At 32.8% G+C, this 25,616-nt stretch overlaps 1 protein-coding gene across 15 annotated transcripts; it reads left to right on the top strand.

Annotated features, from left to right (window-relative positions):
- The first annotated feature begins 442 nt into the window (after window positions 1–442).
- Tret1_26 (facilitated trehalose transporter Tret1-2 homolog) lies at window positions 443–25,616 on the top strand. Of its 15 annotated transcripts, none has more exons than XM_054232720.1 (8): window positions 13,004–13,339; window positions 13,518–13,567; window positions 18,479–18,681; window positions 18,744–18,879; window positions 19,353–19,547; window positions 19,627–19,775; window positions 24,267–24,426; window positions 24,494–25,616. In XM_054232720.1, exons 3-8 carry the CDS (start codon window positions 18,538–18,540, stop codon window positions 25,381–25,383), a joined length of 1,674 nt encoding a protein of 557 aa, XP_054088695.1. In that variant the 5' UTR covers window positions 13,004–13,339; window positions 13,518–13,567; window positions 18,479–18,537; the 3' UTR covers window positions 25,384–25,616. The 15 variants fall into 15 exon arrangements, with proteins under 15 accessions (XP_054088700.1, XP_028900900.1, XP_054088696.1 ...); XM_011195587.3 differs by having other exon boundaries at window positions 13,004–13,439; XM_054232722.1 differs by having other exon boundaries at window positions 13,026–13,044.

Raw genomic sequence — 25,616 nt, 5'->3', positions numbered from 1 at the left:
CAACATTTAGAGTTTCAAGAGCTCCTCAAGCCGTCAAAACATTTTTAAATTGGCAAATAGATCCACCAATGCATGCGGATGATCGGATATTCGGTTAATCGATGTTCGGATAATCGGGATTCTAGATAATAATGTATAACTATATCATAAGCACACATCCATTGGACTATGCTTTCTCAATTCAATCAAAATTTCACTGGGAATTCTTTTAAATCTTCATACTAATTTTTAACTAAGATAATTCCAAACCAAGACACTTATCTGAGCATGCAAGTGCTTAGGCGTCGAAGGGAAAGCTCGTGCTTTGGCTGCTGTCAATGTCAAGTTCACTTGGCTAACGAACGACAACGAACGGAGGTGCATACCGATTTACAATATTGATACAATATATACAAACACGTATACATAAATACTTGGGTACAATACTTGTTCTGTGTTACATACAAACGTGCAAGCAGCGTTAACGAAAACACGAGGAAGGCGGAATGTTTGGGGCGCTCGTTATGCCACCGCTATTGGGTGTTTACTTTTGTGCCGTTGCAGTGACAAATTGTATTCCCGCTTAGCAGTTAATGTAAGCAATAACTGTTAAATTCGTGTATACATTTCAGTTAACGTTGCAAGTGTTCCGCATGTGAGACGCAGCGATTGCTGGCGATGATTTGATTTCATTAAATTGCAATTTTTCAGACAATTACATACATACATACAAACACACCGTATTAATTATTCATATTGGCCGGCAAAACGAGACGTTAGTTTGACGCAATTTTCCAGCAATTGAGAATGCAGCGGAGCAGAGCTAAGCGCAGCACGGTATAATGCAGCGCCGGGTCGGCTCGCGTGGCGTCGCGTCGCGTCGCGTTACTGATTACCGTGATATTAAGTGAATGGGAGAACGGGCAAACTATTAGCCATAAAATTGCATAAATTACGAAGTTGCAATTTGTATATTATGCAGCGTCTCGTCTTTTCTCAATACAAATGAGTTTTTATATTGTTAAATGTGAATAATACACGGTTAGGAATGTTTAGGTGAATTTACACTATAGCAACGCACTCATGTTTTACACTTTAAGGGCTCTGACCCATATAGGTTTTTCATTAGTTAGGCTTTTGGTGGTTGACAATGGTACTCGGAGAATATTGCTCGTATTCACTGTAAGTTTTAACTGCGACTTCACGGTAATATTATATCAAAATGTCAATTTACGTTTTATTTAGATATGAAAAAAAAATATTAACCAAAGGAGGAAGGAAGAAATACGATTTCTTTTTTTAAATCCCTAAATATTTTGACAAGGTTAACACTTTTTTACACTGGCTTAACCCCTTAAAGTGAATTATAGCAATCATAGGAACAATAAAAAGCTAAACACCTTCCAGCTCCCCACAATAATGAATTCTTTCAATATCTTATTGAGAAAATTGTTATTTTCAATTAAAAACAGGACATGGCGAGGCATGTACAGTGTATATTTATGTATGTTTTCAAAATTAAAGGTTTAGAATATAAAAAAATATTTTTCAATCTTCAAAGCAAAGTTCAGTAATTTCTCACTTTAATTAAAATAAATAAATTTGCTTGTTGTACGAAAAAACCCAAAATGATATCAAAATTTCTAACTGTGTATGCGTTTATATGTAAGCCGCCGGTGGAGTAACTTGTGGCTGGTGACTTGATTCGCAGCAATTGAACGGTCAACAGTGTGGCGTTTATGTCGCGTGAGTCCAGCTAATAAGAACTCACAATAAGTGCACATATAACTATTCATGTCGGCATGTACATATTGTACTTAAGTATATCTGTATGTAGAGTGCCTCTGCAGCCTGTTTCATTGTTCATCGTTCAATTGTTCGAATTGAAATTGTTTGCCGGTATTGGCTGGCGATTCGATTTGCACTTTGGCTACAGCAATTCATAGATGATTTGCCATTGTTCAAAAACGGCTCGAAGCATTCGGACGCTTAGCGGCAAACACTAACGGCAACGTTCATAATTCTACTGACTGTTTCGATTTCCTGTAAGCTTGTATGTGTGCTAACACAAGTCCTTCGCGTTTGCTGCGTGCGGTGTGGCAAATATAATTAAGTGAATCTGAAGGATATTAAAATCCTGCCACTTCCGTTGGACTAGACAAGTGCCGCAAAGTAAGGACCCTATAGCACTGAACTTGAACTGTGTCTTGCAAACAAATATGCACAAATAAAGGATACAAATTATAAATATAGATGAAATATTAAATACGGGAAATTTTCAAAAGTAAAAGTGATACACTTGCTGATGTGATAGTGAAAAGAAATTCAAGTATAAATGTGCCTTTAAACGTTTTTGTGTTCCTATTCCGGTCAATGCCAATTTAGGTGAGAAAGTGAAGGTGAATATTACTTATTTTAGTCAAAGTTAGTTGTTATCAGTTTTATGTCATACCGTGATTTAAAGAAAAATAAATAAATTAATTGTTTCTAATATTAATCTATTGTTTTGGAATAAAATATCCGATTTAAAAGGATCACTACTGTTCTTTTTTATGTTATTCGTCTAGATTTTTTCTCCTTTTTTTTGAGCCACGGTCTTTAATCATAATCTTTGCATTCCAAAATATAGCTTATCTAACGGTTTCTATAATATTAGAGAGGACCGAAACCATTTTATTAGGAATAGGATAATTATTTCATTTAAATTTAACACAAAATCATATTGTGATCAGAAAAACTTGTCCAGATAATGTGTTTTAAGTATCTGACATATTCACCGATCTTAAAGTCAGCCGAAAGTTACAAGCTTGAAAAAGTTGTGAAGCGATATTCTTTATGTTTGGTCTAGGTCTTAAAATTAGTTTAATTTTGCATGGACAAAACAAATTTTGTGACACAACACTCTTCTCCATCATGTATTTCTCATGTTTTATTACTATAAAAAAAATTAATGAAAATTTTATATCAATATATGTACATACATACTAAATGGCTACTGTGTGAGGGATAATCACTTGACTAGGCAGGTAGTTTTTAATATTTAACACATTTTTATTCCAATAACGCTGAAAGTAATGTTTGCTTATTTTCAAGTTGTATTTCCTGAATTTAATAAGAGTATTTTATAGAAACTGGTTTGAGTTTGAATATTTTTAGATATAAATTATATATACATATGTTGGATTTTAACAAATCCATTAAACGTTTAAGCACCCTCAATGTCGAAGAACTTATACTTAATAAGCTTTCATTAAAAGTACTGTATTGTAGAGCATTTTCAAGTACCATAATGCTTTCTTCACACACGTATCCCATTGAAATAACTTTATGCCCTTCGACCAATGCAGTTACAGTAGGGAAAATCATTAATATTTTTCATTAAATTTTTTTTGTTCGTGTCTTTAAATTCCCTTTCCCTATAAGCATAATTTATCTTATTAATGAAGTGTTGGAAAAATTGGTCCAATTTTCGACCGTACATCCTAGATGGAATTCATTCGACGGTCACTTGTCCGAAATAATTTAAAAACAAGTGAGCAATGGCTAAGTTCGGGTGCAACCGAACATTTTATACTCTCGCAAATTATTGCTATATTTTTTATTAAGACCATACTTAATTTGACTCATATATTCGGCATAAAGTCCAATAGAAAAACGAAAATCATCATATACATATAGTGTATGAGGGCTGAGGTAATTCTTAAGCCGATTTCACTTATTTTCCCCACCAAGCTACACTATATCCAAGACTATACGCTCACTTAATTTTGCTAAGATATCTCACATATTAACCGATATATGCGGAATAAAGGCCACCGTATTTTTGAAAATCCTATAATTAGCTATATGAGAGCTAAGGAAAGTTGTGACCATTTTTGGTACAGAGACACACTATTAGAAGAAAACGATTTCCTCTTCCTTACCGATATTCTCGTCTTCCTTACCGATTTAGTGTTTCTGACGTTTTTCGTTAGTGAGTTAACGCACTTTTAGTAATTCGTTTAGTTTTATGACTTACACACAACCGTTATGTGAACAAAACTATAATACTCTCTTAGCAAGTTTTGTTGCGAGAATATACAAATTAGCACCCATATTTTTGATTTGTAATAAATATATCCTGAAATTATTAACCCAAACGATTACCCTCCTCCCGCCCAACCGACGCGTGGGGCGCAGTCCGCATACAAGCGGAATTTGCCGAGTCTAGAAAGGCAAGAGATTTTTAAGCGTCCGGTTCTCAAACTGCTCAGCTACAGAAAGAAACATTTCAACAGCTGAGATTTAAAAATTTATAAAAACAAAAAGTTAAAAATTTCTGAATATTATTTATTAAGAGAAGACAAAATAGTTTTTTTGATGCTAAATATTGAGTCAGATGGATCAAATGTGCTGGAATGCGAATTAAAATCATGACATATTCGGCAGAATGGTTCATTTAACTCAAAATTTGTTCTAGAAGATTTTAGAAATAATGGTCTAAACTGCCTGGATGAACGCAATGGGACATTAAACTTAATATCAGACAAAAGGAATGAACTACAAACTAAGCCATTCAATAGTTTTACTAGGAAAATTATACCTAGCATTTCTCTGCGACTAGTGAGTGTGGGAAGACTTATAAGTTTTAAACGACTAGTATACGGGGGAAGATTCAATCTTGAATCCCAATGTAAGTGGCCTAAAGCAAAAAGTAAAAATTGTTTTTGAACGGACTCAAGCTTATCAGAATGGGATTGATAGCTAGGATTCCATACCACAGAACCATACTCCAATATAGGCCTTACCAATGTTGTAAAAAGAATTTTAGTAATATACGGATCACTAAATTCTTTAGACCAACGTTTAACAAAGCTAAGAGCACCTTTAGCTTTTAAGACAATTGAATTTACATGAGAATTAAAATTTAGTTTAGGGTCCATATTAACTCCTAAATCAACAAAGCTGAAAACTTGCTCTAAACTGAAGTTATTTATTACATAGGGGGAAAGATGAACAGTTCTACGGGAAAAGCACATCGTTTTACATTTTTTAAGATTCAGTGGCATATCATTTTTGTGACACCAAGTAACTAAATTATTTAAATCCGATTGCAACTCAGTCCTTTCTTCATGAGAAGTATATGATTTAAAAAGTTTTACATCATCCGCATATAATAAAATTTCTGAAAACTTAATTACTGAAGGTATATCATTGATGAACAACAAGAACAGAATCGGGCCGAGATGACTACCCTGTGGAACCCCTGAAGTGACACTAATTGAATCGGATAACGTATTATTAAATAAAACTTGTTGTTTTCTGTTAGTAAGATATGAGGATACCCATTCAAGAAGTCTTGGTTGAAAACCAAGAAGATTCAGTTTTTGCAAAAGAATTGAGTGGTTTACTCTATCGAATGCTTTACTAAAGTCTGTATATATAACATCAGTATTCTTATTATCCCTAAAACCCATTGACACATGGTTTACAAATTCAAGCAAGTTAGTTACTGTAGATTTCCCTTTACAAAATCCATGCTGAGAGAATGAAATTAAAGGAGAGATTAAGAAAGTTATTTGGTCAGTGACAATAGCTTCAAAAAGTTTGGGTATAGCTGACATTTTAGCTATCCCCCTATAGTTCTCAACAGATGATCTAACTCCACTTTTATGCAAAGGTAATATAAAAGAGTTTTTCCACATTGACGGAAAAATACCTTGTTTAAGAGATAGGTTAAAAAGCTTAGTTAAGGGCAGATAGATATATTTTGCGCAATTTTTAAGAAAGCTTGAGGGAATCATATCAGGGCCATATTTAAACGAATTTTTTAACGTAACTAAATAATTTAAGACATCTGTTTCAGAAATAATTGGTGTATTAATTACAGTACTCGGACATAACACTTGATGATATGGCACATTCATAGGGTAGTTTGAACAATAATTGGATTTGAAGAATTCTGCAAACATATTAGAAATAATATAATTGTCACATGACATTGTTGATTTATATTTCATCGCGGACGGAAAATTTGAAATCCTGCGTTTGGAGTTAACGAAACCATAAAACAATTTCGGATTACGAATAATATTATTTTTTACTTTGATTATGTAGTTTTTATAACATTTTTTGTTAAGTTTCTCAAACTGACGACGCAATTTAGAATATTTTAAATAGTCAACAAGAGCTCCAGTTCTTTTATAAAGTTTAAAAGCACGAGCTTTTTTATTTTTTAATTTACATAGCTCATTCGAATACCACAAATTTAAACTTTTTCTTTTGATAATAAAACATTTCGGAACAAATCTTTCAAAAATATTAAAAATTGTTTCATTAAAATGTGATACATTTAATTCAATATTACCACTATAATCAGGCCAAGTCAATTTAGAAAGTTCACAATTAATCTTTTTGAAGTTAGCTTTCGCAAAGTTGAACCGAGAACAAAGGTCCTGTTTGTTGCATACAAGTAATTCGTCTATGATTTCGATATTAATTTCCAAGGCAGGGTGATAAGAATCCTCTGGCAAAACTAAAGGATCAGATCGGACCACAGAAACTGTTGAAGTATTATCAACATAGACCAAATCTAAGAATTTACCAAACTTGTTCGTAATTAAGTTAATTTGGTTAAGACCCATCCCAGACATTTCTTCCAAAAACTCATTAAAGCTTAAACGAGTGCAAAAAGGGGTAATGCAATCGTCAACAGATTTCCAAGATACACACGGTAAATTGAAATCGCCTAGAACAATTATGTAATCAGTATTCTTAGCAATTGAAAAAAAACATTATTTATTAAAGAAACATGCTGCGTATATACAGATAAGTCCGATTGAGGCGGAATATAAGATAAAGTTAGATAAATAGAACATTTATTAATACAAATTCGTATGCACTTAAATTCAATAAAGTCCGCATGAGGAACTTCTACTTCTTCAGATGGAATTGAAGAATGCACAGCAAATAGTAATTCAAATTCAAGAACCGAGAAAAAATTAAACTTCACAGTTTGACGTGTTGCCAGATTTATTAATAATAATTATTTCGAAAAACCCTTTTTTCGAACTTGGAAACCAAATACAATTGAACTTCCCTAATCGAATCACCATAATCCACAAAAACACTTCGAGTTAAAGAGACTTCCGAGTTACGGAAGGTGATTTGTATAAAGTTTGACTTCTATTGCCAATTCAACAGTTCGAGTAATGGAGAACTTCGAGTTATAGAAGATCGAGTTATGGAAGTTCAACTGTATTTCGATTTTGGAGGCTATCTTCGAAAATCGGAGAATGCACGATTTTTATGAATGACTCAATCTCGCGGAAAAACTAAGTTTGGTCCAATACATAGAGAAAAAGCTGATTTTGTCGTATAGTGTAATTATAACAACTAACCCTTATAACAGAATTAATGATAAAATTTATTAAATATTTCCCAAAATACTGGCAGAATGCAAAGGGACATGCACAGACAATAGAAGTGTTGTTTTAAGTGCAAAACGCTAATGTATACTTAACATTGCTGAAAAATTTCAAAATCAAATACACTGTTATCTCATTTGGTAAACATTTGTAAGCAACTAATTTCCAATAATGTTTTTTTAATTGTCAAACAAATATTTATTTATACTGATATTCTCTTTCATTTTGGAAATTATGGAATCTGGGGATATTACAATATTATGAACAATATTGTGTACAGTAATAATTATTGGCAAAATAAAAATAGTCTTTATATTCTTCAGACCAAAATATGTGTACTTTAATTTCATGCGATGTTATCTCTCCCTTGCTTTTTACGTGACTTTTTTAATGCGAAGCTGTCTAAGCGAAAAAAAAAAATAATTCTAACTCGTTATTCTACCTTTCTATAAACGACATATTGTTGCATGTGTACATACATACATAATTACATGATTACTTACATATTTATGTCTGTACCTAAGTAAGTTAGCTCAATTATGCAACTACTAAGTTCTGACATATTTATAAATATATGCTGATATATAAAGATGTCTTCGATTTGCCAAGCGTTGGCGAGTAGTGATTCGAACAAACTATTCCAACTGGTTAAACAACACGTCCACTGGCACTTGCACGATGTATTTGTTGTGCTTCTTTCTTGGTTGGAAATAGTACTTCTATCCGTGCAATAAAACATTTGCACGAATCATTACCCTTAGCTGTTTGTACATGTTTTACGTTTTCTATAAGCACCATCTAAACAGGGATAAAGGGTTGTCCGTCCAACTTATTTCAGTGTAAAACCGCATAAAAATTTACGTTTTTTACAACAATATGAATTGTTGCCACAATACTAATTTTTGGGCATTTAAATTAAAATACATACCTAACATTTATTACGGTTAAAACTTATATAAACAAGTAAGGAAAGGCTAAGTTCGGGTGCAACCGAACATTTTATGCTCTGGCAATTTATTGTTATATTTTTATTAAGAAAACACACTATTTGACCCATATATTCGGCATAAATATATTTCACATATTAACCGATTTATAAGCTATTAAGCTCATCGTATTTTTGAAAATCCTATAATTAGGTATTCTCATATATTCATATATAAGGGAAGTTATGACCCGATTTTAACCTTTACTGGTACAGCGGCACACTATTAGAAGAAAAATATTTCCTCTGAATTAAATTAAGATACCTGAGAGATTTACCGAAATTTTCAGTGAAAAGTTACCATGGGGCACTGAGTTCTTCATATTCGATATCCGGGGATCCACAGATCATATAAAGTATTTGTGTAAAGTTTTATTTTGCTATCTTCATTGGTTCCTTATGTACCTATATATTATAAAGTGAAGGAATAAGATGGAATTCGAAAATGAGTTATATGGGAAGTTGTCGTGGTTGTGAACCGATTTCGTCCATTTTCCACATGTGTCAAGAAAATATTATATACCGAATTTCATTGAAATCTGTCGAGTAGTTCCTGAGATATGGTTTTTGACCCATAAGTGGGCGACGCCACGCCCATTTTCCATTTTGTAAAAAAATCTGAGTGCAGCTTCCTTCTGCTATTATTTCTTTGAAATTTAGTGTTTCCGACGTTTTTCGTTAGTGAGCTAACCCACTTTTAGTAATTTTCAACCTAACCTTTGTATGGGAGGTGGGCGTGGTTGTTATCCGATTTCAACTATTTTCATGGCGTGTGGTGGGATACTCAAGAGAACCGCCTGCAGAAAGTTTGGTTTATATAGCTTTATTGGTTTGCGAGTTACATACAAATAACCGATTTGGGGGCGGGGCCACGCTCACTTCCCCAAAAAAATTACATCCAAATATGCCCCTTCCTATTGCGATCCTTTATTCCAAATTTAATTTTATAACTTTATTTATGGCTTAGTTATGACACTCTATATGTTTTTGGTTTTCGCCATTTTGTGGGCGTGGCAATGGTCCGATTTTGCCCATTTTCGAAAGCAACATCCTCAGGGTGCCAAGGAATACGTGTTCCAAGTTTCGTTAAGATATCTCAATTTTTACTCAAGTTATCCGTTGCACGGACAGACGGACGGATTTTTACTCGTCTCGTCACCCTGATCATTTTGATATATATAACCCTATATCTAACTCGTTTAGTTTTATGACTTACAAACAACCGTTATGTGAACAAAACTATAATATTCTCTTAGCAACTTTTGTTGCGAGAGTGTAATAAGGTAAATTATTACGTGCCATGAAAAAATAGTTTCTTGATGCTTAAATCATAAAAAAATTATTTTACATTCGTATTTTTATACTCTCGCAACAAAGTTGCTAGCAACAAAGTTGTATAGGGTTATAAGGTTATATATACCAAAATGATCAGGGTGAAGAGTGGAGTTCAAATCCTGAATGTCTGTCTGTCCGTCCGTCTGTGCAAGCTGTAACTTGAGTAAAAATTAAGATATCTTGATGAAACTTGGCACACTTATTTCTTGGCACCATAGGAAGGTTGCTTTCGAAAATGAGCAAAATCGGACCACTGCCACGCCCACAAAATGGCGAAAACCGAAAACACATAAAGTGCCATAACTAAGCCATAAATAAAGCTATGGAAATAAAATTTGGTATGAAGGATCGCACAATGAAGGGGCATATTTGGATGTAATTTTTTTGGAGTGGTGGGCGTTGCCCCGTGGCTAAATATGTTTTTTATACATATCTCGCAAAACGATAGAGCTATATAAACCAAACTTTCTGCAGTCGTTTTTTTTTTAGCCACTTCTTAATACAGTCCAAAAATGAAAGAAATCGGATAATAACCACGCCCACCTCCCATACAAAGGTTAGGTTGAAAATTACTAAAAGTGGGTTAACTCACTAACGAAATTTTACATAAGAAATGGCAGAAGGAAGCTGCACTGAGATTTTTTTACAAAATGGAAAATGGGCGTGGCGTCGCCCACTTATGGGTCAAAAACCATATCTCAGGAACTACTCGACGGATTTCAATGAAACTTGGTTTGTAATAGTTTCCTTACATCCCAATGATATGCTGTGAAAATAAGCCAAATCGCTTCACAACCACGCTTACTTCCTATATACCAGAATTTTGAAGACGATCTGAATCGTTTACTTTACTATATATAAAGTAAGCACTAGTGAAGATATCGGTGCAGAACTTTGCACAAATACTATGTTTATAGTGGGCAGCCCCATTCTAAAATCGCCGAAATCGGACCATAGGTTTTTAAGGCCCCATATATCGAACACGAGGACCTCGGTGCTTCTAACCTAATATTATCAACTTTCAATGGACTTTATACAATATATATGACGAATATGTGGGTCAAATTGTGTATTATATAATATAAATAAAGTTAAATAAATAAATTGCGAGACTATAAAATGTTCGGTTACACCCGAACTTAGCCCTTCCTTACTTTTTTAATTTGTATTTGTGATCTTGCACCGTGGTTATAAATGTCTATGTTGCAATATTTTTTAGCAACATTTTAATCTGGCCGTTCCCAATTGCAAAACGTCAAAACCTACCAACCCAATATATTTCTCTTAAAATATATTGAATACGCCTTGCCTTTACTCTCACAAAATTTTTCTTTTACTCAAACCTACTTTATTTTACGAATCAAAAAAAATTGGGACACCAAAAAGTTCTTTCGACTATTTCGATGAAAATTTATTCTGAAATTCATTTACAGAATATTTACTTATAGTATGTTTACATATGAAAATAATCTCGTTCTAAGCTCGTTCAATAATCTAACCGTTTACATATAGCCAAATGAGATTATCAATTGTCAAATGTGTTGCATTTGTTGTTGTATTACACATATTTCTCTCGATGTCGGCCATTTTTGTTTACATTTTCATTTGATATTGACATAAATGATAAAAAGGCATTTTATTGATATATTCTCATACATTTTCACGAGGGCTTTTTACAATAAAGATTCACAATAGATATGTACTTAGGCACTGCCATTGATATGAACACAACTGTATGTGAATGGCGTAAGGTTATGGCTGATAAGAAAAGGACAAGACTGGGTGTTTGCATTTCCACGTGAAAGCTAATCAAAAATCGATATCTAATCGATATAAGTATTTCAGTTGCACATGCCCTTTAATAAAAATTGAGTTTATGAATATAATTCCTTATTCACAATTGTAATATGTCGTACTTTGTAGGAGAGGGAAAACAATGGCTGCAAAGCGAAGGTCAATTAACATATTCAAGAGAATCACAAATTGGCACCACTGGACTGCTCGGCAGGTTATGTACTGCCATGTTTGTGTGTATGCTAGTAGATATAAACATAAACAAAAAATAATCAACTTCCTTAAGCCATACACAGTGGTGGATAAATAGGAACTCATAGTGTGTTTTTTTTAACCTTAACGTTTATACTAAACATACATACACGGAAACTTACGTATTATTACGTATTATTCTTGCAACCAATGAAAATGTTTACAAAATGTTTTTATTATGTTACTTGAGCTAGGCCTGTAATAATATAATTATAATAAAATAAGAAAATTCCACATTTTCAACTAACTTGGACCACTGTGAGACGTCACGTTGTTTTCATTTTGCTCTAATTTCGATTTGTTACATGACACCGTATATGTATGTGTGTATGTATATAACAACCGGCATGCTTAGATACAAATATTTATATTTTAACGTTTACAGCACTTGCCACCTTATTAGAGATATTATGAGATTTAAAATCGAACGAAGTTGATAAAGGCGTCGATATTTTCTAAACAATTTCTTCTCCTTCATTGTTTTACACCTTCGTCATTTTGTGAAATATTGATATAAAAGTCTTATATATGTAGATTGAGATCGCACTATTTATTTTGTTTTAAATAGAATCATTGTGGACCGTGGAAGATATATATTTTGAGTGAGGATTGAAAATATATATTTATTTGACATTAGCTTTACACTTAAAAGTAATGACCATCTTATTTACCGTTATATTTTGTTTTCAACTATTTCTGAACACACTCCAAATGTAGAAATATAGTTTAGATTCCAAAGCACATTCCGTTAACTTGAATGAGTTTTTTCTTATGTTTAATTTTATGTATGCAATTAAATATGTACATATGTATATTTTTCGATCTTCATTTTATATTTTAAGGCATCGAATACCATCAGGGAAGAAAACTTTAAGTGATTTGATATTCTTTTTTATGTTTTCTCCTCCCCTCTATGCTCAAGGATAAAACGCTTTTCTTCCTTGGAACAGTGACGCCCTATACACACTACAATCCATTTATTTTTTCATTGTTATAGTGAATTGTCATTTAAATAAAAATTAACAACATAATAAACACCCACTATTCACAAATTTATACTTTTTTTCGACATTCTTCGTTCGTTCTATTTCGCTGTTCACGACTGTATAAAATGCACACAGCTTTACGTTAACTGTTTATTGGTACAACAACATCTGTTTCAATCAGCTGTACAAATTCCAATCAATCGGTGCACATTTCTTTTTCGTTAGGAAAGCCGAAGCAATTTATTAGCCGGCTTGTGTTGAGCAAAGCATCGAGCATGCAAGTTTTCATTTCGACGGACAATCTAAAGTATTGTGACTATCTTAAGTATTTGGTACACGTGTAGGTTAATTAAAGTGCAGTGTGTTGGATTATTTGAAAATTCTGAATTTGTGCACGTACTTATAACGATAAAGATACCCACCTGATGTATCAAAGTTATAAACACTCATATAACACCCATACACGGTTTGAGTGATTAGTGGAAATAAATCTTAGAAAAGCAGTAAATTATACCGAATATGTAGTAATTAAAAAATGCAAAGTGTTTTGTTTAAGTAATTTCAGTAGCTTACGCTGTGATATAACACTAATAAATCAAAAGGTTGTACAAAAATTGTCTACAAAGTCTAAAGTCCCGTGATTACATACATACATATACTCGTACATATGTACATATATGTACATATACACAGTATATCGAAGTAAGTTAGTAGTAAGATGCTTAGAAAATGTTTTAAACCTCTAAAAAATCAGAGTCAACTCTTTTTGTTTATGTGAAGGGTCATCAAAGCTCAAACCGAAACGAGAATATTTCCAAAGAAAGAAATTTGTAAGTATTTAGTACTACTTCACAAATATTTTACAATGTTTTCTTATGTATATTCATATAAGCAAAAACGTCTGATTTCTTATAAAAATATTCATACCAACATACAAATGGTCTACATCAATTTAAAAGTTCGATGTCTTCACACTTCAAGAATTAATTTTCTGGTTGTTTGGGGAACTTGGTATAAACAATGATTATAGTTTAATCTCATTACTACAAACTATTCACAAATGAATTACAAATTGAGTGTATAATACAGTGGAACTTCCATAACTTGAACCTTCTATAACTCGAAGTTCTCCATAACTCGAACTCTTGAAGTGGCAATAGAAGTCAAATTTCATACAAATTTCCTTCCATAAATCGAACTTTTCGACCAGGACATTATACAAAATTTAAAATTTTACTATCAAGGAACAATTTTAAAAGAGTCTTTCTATATCGTATGGGGGCAAACAAAAAATATGATTTTATATTTATAATTTTCATAAATCGTTTAACAAAGGCATGAGATATAGACGTCAAGAGCCAAACAAACAAAATTACAGAATACATGATTTAATATATACATATATTTAAATACAACTTGTTGCGAAGTAAATAACTAAAACTATGGGTAAATCTATATTTTACAGCTTTTTGAAAAATGTGTGTTTTAATGAACATTTCTATAACTCGAAGTCTCTCTAACTCGAAGTTTTTTGTGGATTATGATGATTCGAGTTAGATAAGTTCCACTGTAAATCACTAGCAACATTTTAAACCAAGTATAAAAGTCAAAAAATGCTCAGATCAACATATTTAAGATGTTATCAGCATATTTGAAAAATTCAGAGATATGTTGAAATAAAACTTAGCGTAATTAGTGCTTCAGATATTTGGAACATTTCATATAATATCCGAAGCTAAAAATTTCGTCCTTTCGGTTGACTTTGCAAATTGGTCAATTGGACAGGATGTAAGATGTTTAATGAAATTATTTAAAGCATGTAACTCATAAATTATTTTGGTTCTCAAAATTAGAGTTTTCGGTTCACATCCTCTAATAGTGAATGTGGATTCTATATCCACAATTTGTGACAATAGACACCCCGAAAAATTCTTGACGCAGGACTCCGATAGCCTAACATAAAACAGTGTTTTTTGTATATATCTGGTAAACTACTGAAGATATATGTACCAAAATCTCTAGAGTCATTTCCTTTAATCACTTCATTATGCAGTCAAAAAATAGAGGAAACAACCACGCCAACCTCCCATACAAAGGTTATGTTGAACTACTAAAAATGCTTTAATTCAGTAAGGAAAAACATCAGAAATATAAAATTCCATGATATAGATGGTACAAGAGGACTGCACTCAAATTTGTATGTAAAATCGGTTCGTAACATTTCCATAACATCCCAATGCTATAGTTTGAAAATGGCCGAAATCGATTCACAACCACATCTTTGGCTATACCACAATTTTGATATCCATCCAAGCTTGCGGCTAATTTTTTATGAAAAATATACATAGTTAAATCTTTCAGTTATTCTAAAGAAATTCAAAATTCCTCCAGCCCCCATATGTATGTATATCTCATATACGGTTTTCAAATTATCGGTTAATATGTGAGCGAGCTTAGAAAAATTAAATACATATAAAATCTTGGATATAATGTTGCTTTGTATCGAAAATAGTAATATTGAAATTTTTTCAAAGTTGTATCTATTTTTCTGGAGCGCCTGGAGTCTGCACTTCTAAATCGATGCCGGTGATGAAGGTCGTGCGATGCATCTGAAACAGTCCAACCAATTTTTTTTTTAATTTTTATCAGTTTCTTTTCTTTATGAACTAAAAAAATACCGAAGAAGTTATGAAAATCGAAATTTTTTCGAAGTTTGAAAAAACATTCACTTTTTTAAGAAAAAAAAAATTACTTTAAGTTGTAAAACAAGTAGTTTAATACTTTTGTCCAACTTTTAGTTCAAATAGAAGATAATTTAATACTGAAGCTAGATCACTTTGGTTATTTTCGATCGGACGTATATTCTTTTTGCTATCGCCGGCACCGTTTTCTAACACTTGTGAAAACGCGCTTTAAAGTCTGCCTGAGCATTAGCACCTGCTCGACGCTCGGTCACTAAAACTGCTCTAGCTTCGAACATATGTCGAATTGGCCTCTGGAATTTTAAAGACATACATATTCTTGGATAGTTTTGGAAGAGATTTAAAACAAAACAAAACAAGTAAGGAAAGGCTAAGTTCGGGTGCAACCGAACATTTTATACTCTCGCAATTTATTTAGAGATTTACTTATATTTTTGGTGAAAAATTACCCTTAGGCACTGAGTTCATCATGTTTGATATTAGGGGCCTTGAAAAGTCACAGCTCAAATACAGTATTTGTGTAAAGTTTTATTTCGCTATCTTTATCGGTTCCTTATGTATACATTATAAAGTGATCGAATCAGAAGGATTCAAAATTGAGTTATATGGGAAGTAGGCGTAGTTGTGAACCGATTTTGACCATTTTCCACCAGTGTTATCAGGGTCAAGAAAATGTTATATACCGAATTTCATTGAAATCTGTCGAGTAGTTCTTGAGATATGGTTTTTGACCCATAAGTGAACGACGCCACGCCCATTTTCCATTTTGTAAAAATATCTGAGTGCAGCTTCTTTCTGCCATTTCTTATGTAAAATTTGGTGTTTCTGACGTTTCTCGTTAGCGAGTTAACGCATTTTTAGTCATTTTCAACCTAACCTTTGTATGGGAGGTGGGCGTGGTTATTATCCGATTTCATTTTTGGACTGTATAAGGAAAGGGCTAAAAGAAACGACTGCAGAAAGTTTGGCCTATATAACTTTACTGGTTTGCAAGATATATACAAAAAACGTATTTAAGGCCTGGGTCACGCCCACTTTTCCAAAAAATTTCATTCAAATGTGCCTCTCCCTAATGCGATCCTATCTTCCAAATTTTATTTTCATAACTTTATTTATGGCTTAGTTATACCTCTTTATGTGTTTTTGGTTATCTCCATTTTGTGGGCGTGGCAGTTGTCCGATTCCGCCCACCTTCGAACTTAACCTTCTTATGGTGCCTAGGAACACGTGTTCCAAGTTTCATTAAGATATCTCCATTTTTACTCAAGTTACACTTGCACGGACGGACAGACGGACGGACGGACAGACAGACATCTGGATTTGAACTTTACTCGTCACCCTGATCACTTTGGTATATATAACCCTATATCTAACTCGTTTAGTTTTAGGACTTACAAACAACCGTTATGTGGACAAAACTATAATACTCTCTTATCAACTTTTGTTGCGAGAGTATAAAAATCGACTTTTTGAAGCCTGTAAAGCAGACTACTGCCTTAAGAAATCACCCCAACCCCCATATACATGTGAACTATATATAGTGGTGTATAAATAAAAATAAATTGCGAGAGTATAATATGTTCGGTTACACCCGAACTTAACTTTTCCTTACTTGTTTTATATATGTATGAACTTCAATCTCGTTTAGTTTACACTATTACAAACAAAAAAATAGTGGAGCGCTGCATATTTCAAATTTATTTTATGAATATATATTCAGCGCCCTCGCTTACTTTTGCATTGCATGGAAAATAAAATAATTTAATGTATATAAGTATGAAAGTAGGTATAGGTATTCATATCAATTATATTATACTTCCATCTGTCATAAACTCGATTAAATCTAAACAAATACCAGGTGGGGAGGACGTAAGTTCGAATTCAACCGAACACTTCAACTCTGCAAGCTCTAAAGGCAGGGAAATATTTTCAAGATTTGGTAAAATATTACAGTTGAACTTCCATAACTCGAACTCTTGAATTTGCAATAAAAGTAAAATTTCATTAAAATAACGTTCCATAACCCAAAGTTTGTTTGTAGATTATGGTGATTCGAGAAGTTCAACTGTATTTTATTAAATCGATAACAATCAATCATTACATTGGGCATATGTGGATTCTGGCAGTTACTTACGGATTTTTCATACTTTCTTTTAACATATTTTCTTTTAAAATTGATCGACTTTGGGACATTTTATGTAAACAGTTGGAGCACATTAGGAGCACTATTAGTACACAGTTTTATTATCACAAAGTGTATGTAAATCCATTTTGTTTTTGGTATAAGAAACATTCATTAGGTAAACAAAACTATTATACTCAGTGCAACATGTTGCGACAGTATAATATAACTTTTTTTAATAAGACTGCATAATTTCCAATGAAAGAATATGTGCATTGCTGAATATAAAAACGTGACATATGTGTAAATATAGGTGTATGCAATTAACTAATACAGGTGATAATAATAATAATAATAAAAATTGTTTATATTTGTAAGTATTTACATATGTATATAAGTACATTTAAAAGGTACTAATTGGTACTAGAATTCAAGTATGTTTAAATTGCTAACGGTTGTTGAAACCAAATCCAACCAACTAAAGTTTACGAAACGGTATTAGTTATTATAGAATACACTGCGGTAATGTAGTATAGAATAGATACAGATCCATATATGATCAATTAGAAATCATATTAATTTGATATACATATAATAATATTGTAAATTTCGTCCATTTTACAATAAAACCTTACAAATACTAAGCGTATTCGGTTTAATTATTGATGAAATGTGGTCAACATAGTCTATAGTATCTTCATTTATAGGACCATATTAAATCAGAGCAAAAATATGCAATGTTTACTACTTACATACTAATACAGACTTTTGAAAGACTAATTATTGACATTGAAAAATATTGTATCTTCCAATACAAACTGCTTAATATTTTTGCTTACATACCCACACCTTTCATTACCTTTTTAATATAAATATAGAATATTTATATAACGATTTAATTGTTGATTTTTATTAAGTATAATTTCAGAATATCATAACAAATATTTAAGGAAATAAATCAATATAGTATAAAAACATGACGTCCAAAATGACGATACACTCAGACTTGGCGAAGTTACACAACGGTAATTCCGCACATAAAGTTTTAATCGTCAAGGAACACGATAAAATGAAACCACCGAAACCGTTAGGTGAACGCAAAAAAGCAGTGTTGCGTCAGGTGATAAATTAATCAAGACTAGCCGAATACATTTACAATTATAACTTATAAAAACATTATAGGAGCTGATGGTACTGCTTGGAAATACATGTGTGGCAGCGTCAGGTATGTCCATAGCTCTACCTTCAGTGGCGCTCGCTCAACTAACCGATCCAAATGATATTTATCACCTCAATACCGAGGAAAGTAGTTGGTTTGGTGAGTATGATAGGTGTTATTACAATACTTAACTATTTGGAAATCAATATAGAAATAAAATTAAATCAATTTCTATTTTCACCTACTTATAATATTGAATTCGAGAAGTTTAAGACTCTTTACGATCTAAAAATCCTTTCTATGAATTAAAAGAAGGAAAATTTAAAAATAAATTAATGGATACAGAAAAGTAGTTGTAAAGTTGTGCCGAGTTTAAATGAATATATGTATGTATGTAACCAAGATAGGAGGTCTTGAAATGTGTGGAGAAACAAACATCCGTGTACTTTAAATATACATATGTACATAGATTTATTCTCAAAAACTAACTAAACTTAAAACTGATTAAAAATCCGATAATTTTTTTATAATTAAATTTTCCGTATTATTCAGAAAATTAAATGTTTAAGAAAATGGTATTTCCAAATTTTTTAACAATTTGTATTCAATTTCATCTTGCTCATAAATTTCAGCTTCTATCAATAGTATGGCCTGTCCTCTGGGAGGCTTATTGGTAGGTTATCTCATGGATCGCATCGGTCGTCGAAACACGATGTTATGCACGAATTTCATCGGTATTATCGGTTTGTTGCTGCTTGTCACTGCACCCCACCAAAGCACGCGTGATGCCATTTATATACAATTACTCATTGGCAGATTCCTATGTGGTAAATCTTTGAAAATAATTATAAATGGATATTATGTAAATCCCTAACAAAATGTCTTATCGTCGACGTGAATATTAAGGTCTTATGATTGGACTATCCCTATCACCAATTGGTGCCTATGCCGCAGAAATCAGTTTACCACGGATAAGAGGTCGTCTCATTATGGGTACATCGATAGCTATAGCCAGCGGTATATTGCTAATGTATTTGTTGGGTTATTTCATTCGGGTGAGTATTAAGTTCATACAGTGATACATATTTTAATTTTATTTATGCTTCAAATATTCGGATTAAGTAGCAAGCTTATTTAATTAGTAACAAATAACTAAAATATTAAAATTACAGTGGAACTTCTCTAACTCGAATCATCATAATCCACAAAAAACATCGAGTATAGAATTTTCATTAAAACATACACTTTTTCAAAAAGCTGTAAAATATAGATTACACACCGTTTTATATATTTACTTCATATAAAGCATTATGAACATACATACGTTAAAACATGTATTCTGTAATTTTGTTATTTGCGTTTTGGCTCTTGACTTTGTTACCTGATTTATGCAATCCATATATGTATGTAATATCATATTTTTTATTCGCCTTCATACCATATGGAGGGACTCGTTTAAAATTCTGTCTCAATAGTAAAATTTTAAATTTTGTATTATGCTCTGGTCGAAAAGTTCAATTTATGGAAGGGAAATTGTATGGAATTTGACTTCTATTGCCAATTCAAGAGTTCGATTTATGGAGAACTTCGAGTTATGGAAGTTCCACTGTAGTACATTATTATTAGAAAACGATATTTAATAGATTTATTTCGGTAAAAAGTCAGCCATATCACTGAAGTTCTCATATTTGGTAACTGAAGTATTTACAAGTTGTGACCCGATTTTGGCCATTCTGAAGGGAACCAGAATACACTATACATACAAATGTACATACATACATATGTGAGAATTTGTAACTTGAAATAATCAGATAGTTTTTAAATAGGAATTAGGCGTGGCTGTTAACCAATCACCCATTCCAAATCATTTCATTTTCCCATGTTCATTTTGATTATTACTGTAAAAATTGGCCGTCGTGCTCATTATCCGATTGCATCCATTTTCACACTTCATCACATGCACAAATTTTGTTGATATAAGTAGATTAAACATCTTATGAGATACTATGGACAGTTGTGAGCAATAATGGATGAATGTTTGTCACTCTCACACTTAACTGTTCATAAAATCGGTTATAATGAACCAAATTTATTCATTCCACTAATAGAAAACATAAATCTTGCAGATGTGAAAAATCTATATTTATTAAGGCAAGTAGTCTGCTTTAGAAGCCGAAAAAAGGGTTTATTTAGCAATTTTTTTTGAAAGGGAAGGAAACGATTGCGGTAAACGGAATTTTAAGACGATAGTGTACTATATTTCAGGCTTGAAAAACAATATTAATTATTAAAAAATATTGAAATTTTTTCAAAGTTGTAAGTATTTTTCTGGAGCGTCTGGAGTCTGCACTTGTAAATCGGTGCCGGTGATGGAGGTCGTGCGATGCATTTGAAATAGTCGAACCAATTTTTTTTTTTAATTTTTATAAGTTTATTTTCTTTATGAACTAAAAAAATACCGAAGAAGTTATAAAAATCGAAATTTTTTCGAAGTTTGAAAAAAAAAAAATCACTTTTTTAAGAAAAAAAAATTTACTTAAGTTGCAAAACAAATAGTTTAATACTTTTGTCCAACTTTTTTAGTTCAAATAGAAGATAATTTTATACTGAAGCTAGATCACTTTGGTGTTTTCGATCGGACATATGTATATTCTTTTTGCTATCGCCGGCACCGTTTTCTAACACTCGAGAAAACGCGCTTTAAAGGTCTGCCTGAGCATTCGCACCTGCTCGACGCTCGGCCACTAAAACTGCTCTAGCTTCGAATATATGTATGTATGTATGTCGAATTGGCCTCTATTCTTGGATACTCTATACATATTCTTGGATAGTTTTGGAAGAGATTTAAAACAAAACAAAAAAAATCGATTTTTTAAAGCCTGTGAAGCAGACTACTGCCTTAAGCAAAATTAATATTTTTTCAATCTGAACTCAAAACCGAAGCTTTTCCATGGGCCTAATCATTGAATCCGTTTCGATCGAAAAATTTTACGTCGGAATTATTGAAACAGTATAGAAAATAAAATTTACGATCACATTACTCATATCTAATCTATCTACCCGAATGTGTGAATGACTTGCGGAAATGTACGCAACGGACGGAGTAAATTATGTTTTAAATGGTTATTTTAGAGCCAAGAGACAAAAACAGTCTAACAATAATAAATTAAAAATACATATTTAAAAGCGATATTAAGGTGCCCCCTCGGAATTTTAAGACGATAGTGTACTATATTTCAGGCTTGAAAAACAATATTAATTATTAAAAAATATTGAAATTTTTTCAAAGTTGTAAGTATTTTTCTGGAGCGTCTGGAGTCTGCACTTGTAAATCGGTGCCGGTGATGGAGGTCGTGCGATGCATTTGAAATAGTCGAACCAATTTTTTTTTTTAATTTTTATAAGTTTATTTTCTTTATGAACTAAAAAAATACCGAAGAAGTTATAAAAATCGAAATTTTTTCGAAGTTTGAAAAAAAAAAAATCACTTTTTTAAGAAAAAAAAATTTACTTAAGTTGCAAAACAAATAGTTTAATACTTTTGTATTGTTGAATATATGTATGTATGTATGTCGAATTGGCCTCTATTCTTGGATACTCTATACATATTCTTGGATAGTTTTGGAAGAGATTTAAAACAAAACAAAAAAAATCGATTTTTTAAAGCCTGTGAAGCAGACTACTGCCTTAAGCAAAATTAATATTTTTTCAATCTGAACTCAAAACCGAAGCTTTTCCATGGGCCTAATCATTGAATCCGTTTCGATCGAAAAATTTTACGTCGGAATTATTGAAACAGTATAGAAAATAAAATTTACGATCACATTACTCATATCTAATCTATCTACCCGAATGTGTGAATGACTTGCGGAAATGTACGCAACGGACGGAGTAAATTATGTTTTAAATGGTTATTTTAGAGCCAAGAGACAAAAACAGTCTAACAATAATAAATTAAAAATACATATTTAAAAGCGATATTAAGGTGCCCCCTCGAAATAGCTCAAGAATTTTCTCAAAAAGCCTCAGGCGAATTAAATATTTCTTGGAAGAAATTTCACAATAGTAAAAGGTCAGGTTTAATTCATTTTGAACAAAGCAAAAATATTAACATTTTTGATAAAGGTCGATAAAACAATTTTACGTTCTCACTTTGTGGTAAAGTTTATTGACGGAATCAATGATTGCATGAACTTTTTCGATCGAAAATCTTTATCGTATCGAAATCGAATTCGCTGCGGATTCAATGATTAGACCCCATATTTTTAAGGGCTCTTTGATAAACAGCCAACAGTATTTTAAGAGCTCTTAAATTTTCGATAGAGTTCAGATCCAGACTTTGTGCAGGACATTTCAGACTTTGACTTTGATTGGCTAACCAATCTGTCACGATTTTGGCTATGAGTTTTGGGTCAACATTTTGCTAAAGCATTATTTCGTCTTCGGGATATGCGCTAATGTCAACGAATCCTGGCAAATTTGATTTCAAAATACCAATATTCCTTTTTCGTATTCCCTTCAACTTTCATTAATGGGCCAATCTAATACAATTGAGGTATTTTCCGTCGTCGATGCCAGAATTATTGTTTACCAGCCGATTGGAAACGATTGAGTTACTGCCTTCCCTAGATAAAAGCGTTGGCGGAACGTTTTTTTCCGCTCAGCTTTAACGTCGATGCGCCATCCCTAAATAAAGCGGCAACTTTACGTCAAATATCAAAATGTTTACTTGAATTGTTGTTGTGAAATTTTATTGAATAGAGAAACTTCGTTTTTCGCAGCCAACTTTACTTCGCAACGCTCCGTCAAAATAGAAAATTTCAACCGCTTAGCGTCGCCGTTCCGTTATTTAGGTATCCGTCATACAAATTGTATGGGCATGAGAATTTTTTGACAATCATTTGCCGCTGCCGCTTTTATTTAGGGAAGGCAGTTATGCTTCATCTGACCATATTATGCGTTTCCATTCTTATACATGTAGTAGATTGACATTCGTACAAAATTTTAACTTAACTATTTGGACGCTATCAAAAAAAACCTTTGGCAGATAAGTGGCATAGCATTGGCAAAGATTCCTGTTCTGATCTGTAAACATTATAATTCATGTACATTTTATTAGAATATATTCGTCTTTCCAATTTTTGCACTATTGCTTTTCGCCAATTCGAATTTATAAATCACAAAATATGCTACACGTTCAATATTTACTGAACTCAGTACACATAATACAAATATGTACTTAAAATATAGCTGATAACGTTAATTACCGTTATCGGTTTGCAAAATTGGATAACTACATGTACAATATTATAGCAATAATATTGATGCATTACATTTTTATTACTATGGTTTATGTTTTCTATTAGAATAATAAATAATTCATGAAATAAAAAAATTGGTTAAATTTGCTTCATTAGAACCGATTTTATGAACAGATATAAAAGTGACAAACATTGATCCATTATTGTTCGCCACTGTACATATGAACATTCAACCTATTATGGGGAGCCGTGGTCGATTTACGAATATCATTTCATTCGTTTCAGAACAACTTTAAATTGATCTCCATTATATCCGTCGTTTATCAATGCTTGGCGTTCTGCTGTTGCCTGCCCATGCCTGAATCTCCAAGTTGGCTGCTACAGAAAGGCTATGTGGAACGAGCTCGCAAGTCGCTCAAATATTTTCGAGGTCTCTCAAAAAATGGTTAGTTTTAAATACTATTGTATGAAATAAAAAGAGAGTGTCCTATTTCGTTTCTTGTTTAAACCAGATAACAACATTTACGAGGAATTCGAAACAGAGTTGGCGCTCATCAAAAAGAACTCGGACATCAGTCGGACAACCGCTGCCAATGAATCGCTTCTGCAGGCCATACGCGCACCGGAGGTCTACAAACCATTGATCATGATGATTGGCTTCTTTTTCTTCCAACAGTGCTCTGGCATTGTTGTTGTGATTGTATTTGCGGCACAAATTGCGACACGCGCTGGTGTCTCTGCCGATCCGCTGCTGGTGGCTGTGTTCGTTGGTGTGGCACGTATAATCACCACATTCTTCATGGGCATGATTTTCGAAAAATGGGGACGTCGACCAGCTGGTATATTCTCAGCAACAGGTATGACTATTTGCATGTTGTTGCTTGCCGCTAATGGATGGTGGCCAGTTATCGGCGAGCAAGTGCCATTATTGTCTGTCTTCGCCATTGTGCTGCACATAATCTTCTCCACGATGGGACTGCTGACTTTGCCATTCTTCATGATCTCGGAGGTATTTCCACAACGTGTACGTGGCAGCGCCAGTGGATTTACTCTGTGCATTGGTCTACTGTTCTCCTTTAGTGTAGTAAAACTGTATCCTACCTTGGAAGTTTGGATAGGCACCGCTAATTGTTTCGCCTTCTTCGGAGGGATTTCCTTATTGGGAGCGGCGTTCATTTATTTTATTGTGCCCGAGACAAAGGGTCGCACACTACTGGAGATTGAGAACTACTTTCGAACTGGACGGAAGGTGAGCAATGCAGAAGTTGCACGTCGGCAATCACAAATAGCGATGGAAGAGGCGGCGGGAATATATCGTTCCGAATTGGAACTGAACGAAGTATTCTTGAAACTAAGTAAAGTAGACGAAGATGGAGAAAAGAAACTGGATGACAAAGAGTGATAGACTACTGTAGAAGTTAAGAAAAATCGACGCCAAAGATATTTTGTCGAATGTTTTAAATATGAGTTTAATTCGCCATATTTTTTATAATAACTATAATTCAAGTAAATATGTTTAAATAATTAGACTGTGATGTAAGTTTGTAAGGTCTAAAAGTAAAGAGAGACTATATATTTACTATGAATAAAGAACCCAACACGGAAGTGTTGTAATATGAAAATATTAGCTCTATA

The sequence above is a fragment of the Zeugodacus cucurbitae genome, chromosome 6, assembly GCF_028554725.1.
Source record: "Zeugodacus cucurbitae isolate PBARC_wt_2022May chromosome 6, idZeuCucr1.2, whole genome shotgun sequence".
In the NCBI taxonomy this organism is placed as follows: Eukaryota; Metazoa; Arthropoda; class Insecta; order Diptera; family Tephritidae; genus Zeugodacus; species Zeugodacus cucurbitae.
The sequence above is the reverse complement of the archived record's forward strand: the minus strand, read 5'-3'. Positions and strand labels throughout refer to the sequence as shown.

Excerpts from the sequence above, each read along its gene's own strand:
- Tret1_26 (XM_054232725.1), top strand. The coding sequence starts at position 18,538 with ATGACGTCCAAAATGACGATACACTCAGACTTGGCGAAGTTACACAAC. Across the intron at positions 18,880-19,352 it reads CGAGGAAAGTAGTTGGTTTG|CTTCTATCAATAGTATGGCC; the intron begins GTGAGTATGATA and ends CATAAATTTCAG. Across the intron at positions 19,548-19,626 it reads CATTGGCAGATTCCTATGTG|GTCTTATGATTGGACTATCC; the intron begins GTAAATCTTTGA and ends GTGAATATTAAG.